We start from the raw sequence: 9486 nt of genomic DNA on the forward strand, positions 1-9486 counted from the left end.
AGGCGGGGGCGGGGACTCAGCCCGGGGCGCCGAGTTGGAGACTGAGGTGACCGAGGCCGGGCTGTGGAAGGCGGGCTTGGGGATCCAGCGGGCGGGGCGAGGTCGCTCCGTGCCGCCCACGCCGGATGCACAGCCGGCCTTCTCCGCGCCCACGTACCCACGTGAGCGCCCAGCCGGCGACATTCTTACTCCCACTCCCCCTTCCCCTCCGAGAGGAGAGCGGAGTTTCACAACCACGCACAGGTACACAAAGACACCGAGCAGCGCAAAGGACGGGCACACGCGTCTAAACAGCTCTGCGGACGCCTGCTGCCCACACTCGAACCTCGCGGTGCTGTACTTGTGAACGTTAGGAGTGAGCCGGGAAAAGTTGTTGGAGACTCGGGGTGCGCGTCTCCTTTCGTGCGTCTGACTCCCATAGAGAGTGCGCTTAAGGCAGGTCTGTGAGCGTGGGGCTCCGCAGGAGTCTTTTCCATCTCCAAACGCTCTTTCCCAGCCCCTAAAGGAGCTGTTTGAAGAGGCAGTTCTCGGAAACCCAGGCGCCCTTCCATCCCGGCCTGGAGTCCACGTCCAAGTTTGGGAAACAGGAATGGGCGGGGCTTGTTAGAAGCTACCACTTAGACGCGCGTCGATTACAGTCGCGACGGGTTTTGTTAGCGCTTAGGTCAGGCAGGCATGGGAGGGGTACCCCGCCTTCCTCTACTCTTCGCACCCTATTTGCTGAGGATGGGGACCTGTTCCTGGGAAACTGTTGTGGTAGCCCTGGCAGAGGGAGGATACCCTTTCTAGGGACGTCTGTTAGGGCACTTGGTCCGCAAGAGTCCAGAGTTAGATGGGCACCACGCCGAGTATGTCCAACGTGGCTCCCTACCGAGGAATAAGAGGGAGGAGCTCCTTCGAGGAGCCTACCCCTCTCCGAAACCCACTCCCTACCCCCTTTGTTTCTCCCAGCTCCATCTGGTTCCCATTACACTCCCGCCCACGGCTGGGAGGGCGGACAGGCGGGGGCTCTGAGCGCCCGGCCCTGCGGCTCTATGCCCCGAGGAAATGCAGGAGGGTGGGGGGAGGCGGCGGGAAGCGAGCTGGCTGGCCAGAAGCAAGGTTCCCCCTAGTCCAAAACCTCGGCCCCGCCCACCCTTCTGCACTTCTGAGTGGCCCGGGGCGGCCTGGAGTGGGTGGCGTGGGCCAGGGCTGGTTCTACATTCCGGCCTGGCGAGGGGACCTTTCGGCCGTTAGTGGAGGGCCGGAGAGGAGGGGTGGGGGTGCATCGCATCACCGGGGGGAATTTCGGTAGCCAAGATTCTCTTCTCCATTCCATAAAGCTACAAACACGGGGGTAGGGCGTGATAGGAACGAGCTGAGTCCTCCGTCCGGCAACTGGAGGGCGCGGCGACACGAGGTACCTCCGGGGTCATCCCCGACCCCCCTTAGGTGTGTGGGCGCCCCTCCCCCATTCCCCTCTCCGGTTATTTTAGAGCCTGGGCTGCCAGCGGCTGGCCCCGGGTTTCCACGTGCCTCCTCCCTCCCTCTGCCCACGCTCCCCGTGACGCACATCCTCCGCCCACGCAGCCTCTGCTCAAGGCGCCCCCCTCCCTCCCACCCGGTCCCCCTTGGGCGGGTGCCGAGCCCGGGGATCCGGGGGGAGTCGCGGGCCAGCCAGGGAAGAGGGTGGAATAGGGCGTGAAGCAAGGGGGCGGTAACCGACTGGGCGCTCGGCCTTGGGTCCCGGCCCAGGAAAGGGAACGCGGAAGGGACCTGGTCCTGGGGCCGGTACTAGGCCAGAGAGGGAAGAGGGGAGAAAAACCCCGCACACTGGGCCAGCCCATACCCCTCGGGGTCAGAAGAAATCTGTTTGGGTGCGAACGTGTGTTTGAGAGTGAAACTCCCGAGTGTTTGTATCTTTGTTTCTCAGGGTTGTCGTGAGGTTCAAGTGAGAGTGTATATGAAAACTGTAAATTGTGAAATGCTCAGAAGCAAATTTAAGACGTTATTCCCAGTTTGTACTTCTGTACCCCGAGGTTGTGTATCTATACGTTTCTTTACATCTACTTGTGTGTCTGTGTCTCTAGGTTTGTGAGCCCCTCTGCGTGGATTTAAAAATATGTACATTTTAAAAACCATTGACTTGTCAAGCCCCGCCAGAGGCCCAGACTCCCCCGCAGCCGGAGCTGCTGAGATGTCTGTTCTTCGCTTCCCTCCCACTCCTACCACCTCCAACTCCCCTCCTCCTCCCTTCCGTTGAGAACAAGGAATTTCCAGCCCTTAGCAAATGGAGAGAGAAAGAGACCAAGATTAAGAGAAACTACGGAAAAACAACAAAGACAAGAGACAGGTGAGGGGTGATTGACAAAGAGGTGCATCAAATTAAAAAAAAAATTAATTTCTTCTCTTTTTCTCCTTGATATAGGACTTCCCTGGTGGCTCAGACGGTAAAACGTCTGCCTACAATGCAGGAGACCTGGGTTCAATCCCTGGGTCGAGAAGATCTCCTGGAGAAGGAAATGGCAACCCACTCCAGTATTCTTGCCTGGAAAATCCCATGGACGGAGGAGCCTGGCAGGCTACAGTCCATGGGGTCACAAAGAGTCGGACATGACTGAGGGACTTCACTTTCACTTTTCTCCTTGAGCCCCGTTTTCCCCAGGGTGGATCAAGCCCGCTTCTCTACTGGGCTCACCTGCTTACCCCCTCCTTCCAGGGCGGTGTTCTCAGAGGGACACAGAGCTGAGCAGCGGGTCCCATTTAATCAAGGATTAGTTTAATGCTACACTGATCTCTTCCAGGAAGGGAAACTATCCTCTGTCGCAATTTTCCAAGAACAGAGGAAAGGATTAGAAAGTGGGTGGAAGAGGAGTGAGGAAATTGCTAACCAGAAGGATTGTCATTACTAGGCACGAGTAGATTTGCATCTAGCAGATTGCCCTGGTCACCAACAACCGTCCCCCAAGTTTTCACCAGGGCAAATGCAGCACAAATGTCACCTTCCTGGTCCCTGTCCTTCCTGCAACTCCTCTAGGCAGAATTAATTCCTCCCATCCCTCAGTGACCGCCCCCAGCCCCTCAAGGCTCTTTGTACATGTTTCAATTATAGTTAATTGTTTGCACCTCTAGCCTAGGACTTCTGATCTGGTATCTGGTGGGTCCTCTGAAATGAGTGAGTTGGTGATGCTATTTCTAGGCCTGAACAGCTTTGAAAAGGGCAATTGACCCAGAGGGGGCTGAACCTGGGCAGAATTGTTCAAGTGGTGACAATTGTTTTCCATGTCTCCTTCCTTTTTAAAGTTGCCAGTGAGTCTCACAAGTCTGGCTCCTTGGCCTTCTAATGTTTGCTATTTTGGTAAATTAATTCATACCCAGGTGCTAAAGGTAAAGTCTGAAGTCCTTGCTGGTAACAGAAAAATATGTTAGAATTGTAGTTGAAGTGTTGTCCTTCAATTTAGTCATCTCACCAGAGATGCTTCACCCTCAAAGACAAACCTGATTTCTGTGTTTAAGGAGCCACATAGGTAACAGGGGAGGTAGACACATAAACAATTACAATATAGTGCAATAATAGGGCTACAAACAGTGATAGAGGCATGGGGCAGGTGATATCTTCTGCTTGGGGTTGTGAGGGGCTGGTTGAGAAAGGCATCCAAAGGAGGTGATGATGCAGCCTAGAATTTTGAAGTATAAATAGATTTCCAGGAAGAAGGGAGAATCAAGTCATAGAAAACAGAGTTTAAATTTACATGGAAGTATGAAACAGAATGATACATTGGAGAAATTAGAGATTGTTCATTATTGCTGGATGGGGGTTGCTGGTGAGATTAAAAAGGAGCCCTGGGAGGTGTACAAGGCCATTTCATTTAGGATATTCTAGACCAGAGCTTCTCAACCTATAGTAAAGGACAAGTTTTTAAAAAATTATTTATCTATATATTTTGTGCTGGGTCTTCATTGCTGCATACGCTTTTCTCTAGTTGTGAAGAGCAGAGACTACTCTCTAGTTGCGGTACTTGGGCTTCTTATTGCAGTGGCTTCTCTTGTTTCGGAGCACAGGCTCTGGAGCGCAGGTTCAATAGTTGTGGTGCACCAGCTTGCTGCTCCACGGCATGTGGGATCTTCCCAGACCAGGCGTCAAACCCATGGCTCCTGCATTGGCAGGTGGATTCTTGACTACTAAGCCACCGGGTAAGCCCAGGACCAATTTTTAAAGCAATTTACAATCATTGTAGAGTGCACTACTCTATAAAAAACACTAACAATGAATTATTTTTTAAAAATCCCCATTTTATTAGATTCAATAAATATAAAATTTTGCTGTTAAATTGCTATAGAAGTTTCTAAATGCCTACACTTTATTTCTGAAATTGTTTCATTGCAGAGTGGTAACAAACTTTGGACAAGATGGTTGGATGGCATCACCGACTCAATGGTCATGAATTTGAACAAGCTCCAGGACATGCTGAAGGACAGGGAAGCCTGGCGTGCTGCAGTTCATGGGGGTCACAAAGAGTTGGATATGACTGAGCGACTGAACAACAAAAATAACAACAAACTTTGAGTGGCACTGTTGTAGTTAAAATTTGTTTCTTTTATTTAAGTGATAAGCATATGAGGTGCTCTGTGAGCACAGAGGATGGCCTTGTTTGTGTTTTTATTTATTTGGCTGTGTTGGGTCTTGGTTGCAGCACTCGGGATCTTCATTGCATCATAGGGGATCTTTCATTCTGGGGCATGAACTCTCTAGTTGTGGCTTATGGGCTAAGCTGCTCTGTGGCATGTAGGATCTTAGTTCCTCAACCAGGCATCAAACCTGCGTCCCCGGTATTGCAAGGTGGATTCTTAACCACTAGACCACCAGGAAAGTCCCAAAATTTGTTTCTATACATCTGTATTTAGGTGATATTAGGACTACGGGCCATAAAGTATCACAGGAGATGCCATGGAACCATAAAGACTGTAACATGGGAGTGACATGGTCAGATCTGTATTTAGGAGTGGTATGGAGAAAAGGTTTTATGGAAGTTAAAAGTGCAGAGAGGCCAACTTGAAGGAAACAAAAGTGCTCTGAGAGAGATGGCAAGGTGCTAGACTAAATCACTGACGCTGGAGATGGAGAGGAAAGGACAGATTTAAAAGATAGTCATCAGGGCTTCCCTAGTGGCTCAGAGGTAGAGAATCCACCTGCCAATGCAGGAACCATGGGTTCTATCACTGATCCACGTGCTGCAGGGCAACTAACCTTGTGCTGCAACTATTGAGCCTGTGTTGAAGAGCCCAGGAGCCACAACTACTGAAGCCCCCGTGCCTAGAGGCCGTGCTTTACAAGAGAAGCCACTGCAAGAAGCCTACACACAGCAACTAGAGCGTATCTCCTGTTCACTGCAACTGGAGAAAAGTCCATACAGCAGTGAAGACCCAGCATAGTGAAAAGTCAAAAATAAATAGGTAATTATTTTTCAAAAAAAAAACTAAAAAAAGATCATCGGGTAATATGAATAGAACTTGATGACTGGCTAAAGGGTTGGGGGAAGAGAAGAGTTTAGAGTAACTCTCAGGCTTCTAGCTTGGGTGACTGGATAGAATGGAGCATCATCATCAGATAGTCACCATCTGCAGTCTTTTACCTAAGTTAAGAAAGTTATGAAAAAAAGTTATGAAAACCAAAAATTTTCATATCTCTTTTGACTACGAAACCTAATCTGACTTGAACTTACTTTGTGGCGGACCTCCTAGCTTATCAAGGCTGTATATTGTCATCTTGCTTATTTAATTTACATGTGGAGTACATCATGTGAAATGCTGGACTGAATGAGGCACAAGCTGGAATCAAGATTACAGGGAGAAATATCAATAACCTCAGATAAGCAGATGATACCACCCTTATGGCAGAAATCAAAGAGGAACTAAGGAGCCTCTTGAAAGTGAAAGAGGAGAGTGAAATAGCTTATTAATACATAAGGTTATTTATAGTTTCATTTATGCCACTTTCATTTATACCAATGTGAATATTCATCTCTCATTGCAGAAACATTCGTTTATGAGGTACTGTCCCAGACCCCACTGAGATTGCTGTCTTATTTATTGCATATGCACCATATTACATTTTAAAATCCAAAAAAATTCTGAAACACATTTATGATCCAGATTTCCTGCCCCATTTACTCATCAGCATTGGCCTGAGTTTTTTTGGCTATTTGCATAAATCAGATCCACCTGCAGATAATGAATATTCATTGAAGTGTGTGCTATAGACTCTGAAGATGATTCTCAAAGTGTTTTGAGCAGTGTTCATATTATTAAAACAAGGCTAAAAGCTTCTTGAGTACCTGGAAGTGACGGAACTCATTTAGATGATAAGGTTTCATGTGTTTATGGACAACCAGTTTTATTACTGTACACTGCATTTACATATTTTAACAGTCAGTGGTGGGAATTCTCTGGAGGTCCAGTGGTTAGCACTCATTGCTTTTACTGCCAGATCTGGGTTCAATCCCTGGTGGGCGATTGAAAAAAAAAAAAAGTAAATGATCCTCTGGAATTAGTTGCCCTGTTCTCTGGCCTTTGTTCAAAACCAAAGAGCAAGTTCTGAATGCTGAGAATTTGGGACCTGGTAGAAAATGAAGTGTGTTTGTGTGTTGAGGGGTGTAGGTGTATAAATTATTTTTTAAAAGTTTTAGACTTACAGAAAAATTGAGAAGATAGTACAGAGTTGTCCTGTACTCCCCATCCAGTTTCTACTGTTATGATCTTAACATTAGTACTGTGTGTTTACCACCATTAATGAACCAGCATTGATAACACTAACTAAAGCCTATCATTCACTCAGATTTCCTTAGTTTTTACCTAATTTTTTTCTATTTTAGGATCCCATCCATGATACCATATTACATTTGGTTTCCATATTTTATTAGGCTCCTCTTGGCTGTTAGTTTCTCAGAGTTGCCCTGTTTGTGATGACTATGAGGAGTATTGATCAGGTATTTTGTAGGTTGCCTCTTTGTTTCTCTGTACCACACATGGCTTGTGGGATCTTATGGGTTCCCCCACCAGGGACTGAACCTACACCTTTGGCAGTGGAAGTGGAGAGTCATAACCACTGGACCACAAGAGAAGTCCCTAGTTTACCTCTTTATCTGAATTTTTAAAGTGGCTTCCCTGGTGGCTCAGATGGTAAAGAATCTGCCTGCAATGCAGGAGACCCAGGTTCCATCTCTGGGTCTGGAAAATCCCCTGGAGAAGGAAATGGCAACCCACTCCAGTATTCTTGCCTGGAGAATTCCATGGACAGAGGAGCCTGGCAGGCTACAGTCCATGGCGTGGCAAAGAGTCCGACCCAACTGAGAGACCTATTAATAAATGTTTATCTTAGTTTTATGAGTTTTGAGGAGGAAAACCACAGAAATACCATTTTCTCCACACACTATCAAGGGTACATAGTAGCAACGAGATGTATTACTGTGGATACTGACCTCTTTAGGTCAGCCAGGGGAGTGTGTGGTGGAAGTGTTTGAGAGGATGACTGTTGCACCAGAGGTGGCCTTGAGTTTTCTTTCTGAGAATGAAATTTCTTCTCTTGCCAGTTTCTTGGCTTCATTTTCACTTTTTTAAAATCCCTGTTTTGAAAGCTTGAACCTTCCCCAGCAGTTACCTCCTTCTCTGAATTTTTAAAAAAATTTTATTATTAAATTTTTTATTCTTCTGCAAGGCTGTTGCTTCACTGTATAAAAATAGCACCAGCAAATGCAGTATATTGCAAAATTAAGATAGTAATATTCTTCATTGGATACTATACAACTAACAAACTTTTCTCCACTGGCAGTTATTTCTAGTGGTAAGATAATTTTGACCCAAATCCAAGGATAGCTGTAAGCAAGTTACAATGTCATATAAGGTTTAAGATAACCATGTTATCCTTGACTTACATAATTTTTGTAATTAGTTTTACCAGAGATAATTTCAGGAATTGGAGCCTAGCCTAAAAATCACAGGATGCTGTGGAAAAGATGCTCAGTGTTTATCTGAAGTCATTAGAAAGTTAAAGGGTATTTTCTTCAGGAAACATTGTTACAAGTAGTTTCTTTTGCTAAAAGTTGCTTTTTAAATATCTACCCACCACTAATTTAAGACAACTATGCTAGATTAAGTTGTTTCAAAGTAGTTTATTTAGGGGTTCCATTTTCACTCCTCAATATATTTTATGTATTTCTCATATGCTGCTTCACTCATTAGTTCATCTAGTTCTGAAGGGTTACTGAATGTCATCTTGATCAGCCAACCATCTTCATAGCAAGACTTGTTGACAAGTCCTGGATTTTCTGCTAGAGCTTTATTAATTTCAGTTACTTCTCCTGATAGAGGAGAATAGAGTTCACTAGCAGCTTTCACACTTTCCAAAGCACCAAACTCCTCTTGTTTGTTCAACTTTGTCCCAACTTCAGGCAGACTACAGTAAACAACATCTCCCAAAGCTTCCTGTGCAAAATTGCTGATTTCCACTGTTCCAACACCATTTTCTGTTGTTACCCATTCGTGTTTTTCTGTGAATTTCCGCACCGACAGCAGAGCAGGGCGGGTGCGCAGCTCCCGGACGGCACCCGCTCGCAGTGCCCAGGGCCGCGACGAGCAGGGCGCGCTGGGTGCCGACCGCCGCCGGCACGCTCCGCACCGCGGGCAGCGCCATGTTCCCACGGGTGCAGAGGGTCTCCGCGCGGCACCTAGAGCCTCTGAATTTTTTATTAACTCCCTGGACTCCATCATCTCTAGTATTCCTACCCACCACTATCAGATCAAAGCTATGGTTTTTCCAATAGTCATATAAGGACGTGAGAGTTGGACCATAAAGAAAGCTGAGCATTGAAGGACTGATGGTTTTGAACTGTGGTGTTGGAAAAGATGATTGAGAGTCCCTTGGACTGCAAGGAGATCCAACCAGTCAGTCCTAAAAGAAATCAGTCCTACATATTCACTGGAAGGACTGATGCTGAAGCTGAAGCTCCAATACTTTGGCCACCTGATGATGGGAAAGATTGAAGGCAGGAGATGGTTGGACGGCATCATCGATTCAATGGACATGAGTTTGAGCCAGCTCCAGGAGTTGGTGATGGGAAGCCTGGGGTGTTGCAGTCCATGAGGTCACAAAGAGTCGGACACGATTGAGCGGCTGAACGGAACTACCAGATCCTCTAAAAAATAAAATGCTTCAATTTCGACTAACATTTACTGAACACTTCTTACGTGCTAGGCCCTTTGCTAGGCTTTCACCGTGTGAGTCATTTAATTGGAAGCACCTGGTGCATAGAAAGAACTCATGCTTTGGGGTAAGACCTGGGTTGGAACCACAGCCCAGCCCAAGAAACTGAAATCTTGGGCAGGTTCCTTTTTCTGTCTTAATTTTGGCTTCTTTATAAATGAAGCTATTTATCTTCCAGGATGTTGTGAGGAATAAAAAAGATTCTCTTAATCTTCGCATGGATTTAGCTCCCTGCCACCCCCCCCCAA

At 46.7% G+C, this 9486-nt stretch overlaps 1 protein-coding gene and 1 long non-coding RNA gene across 8 annotated transcripts; one reads left to right on the top strand and one right to left on the bottom strand.

Moving 5' to 3' along the window:
* The first annotated feature begins 99 nt into the window (after positions 1-99).
* On the top strand, positions 100-4552 carry LOC109559337 (uncharacterized). Of its 7 annotated transcripts, none has more exons than XR_011566624.1 (3): positions 100-439; positions 2070-2332; positions 4367-4552. It is a non-coding gene; the product is annotated as an uncharacterized lncRNA (long non-coding RNA). The 7 variants fall into 7 exon arrangements; XR_011566626.1 differs by having other exon boundaries at positions 100-386; XR_011566627.1 differs by having other exon boundaries at positions 103-243.
* A 3580-nt stretch (positions 4553-8132) lies between these two features.
* LOC139183135 (glycine cleavage system H protein, mitochondrial-like) lies at positions 8133-8760 on the bottom strand. Its single transcript, XM_070789438.1, has one exon. The coding sequence runs from the start codon at positions 8743-8745 to the stop codon at positions 8167-8169; it is 579 nt and encodes a 192-aa protein (XP_070645539.1). The 5' UTR covers positions 8746-8760; the 3' UTR covers positions 8133-8166.
* Positions 8761-9486: the final 726 nt, after the last annotated feature.

Source organism: Bos indicus, chromosome 5, assembly GCF_029378745.1.
Source record: "Bos indicus isolate NIAB-ARS_2022 breed Sahiwal x Tharparkar chromosome 5, NIAB-ARS_B.indTharparkar_mat_pri_1.0, whole genome shotgun sequence".
In the NCBI taxonomy this organism is placed as follows: Eukaryota; Metazoa; Chordata; class Mammalia; order Artiodactyla; family Bovidae; genus Bos; species Bos indicus.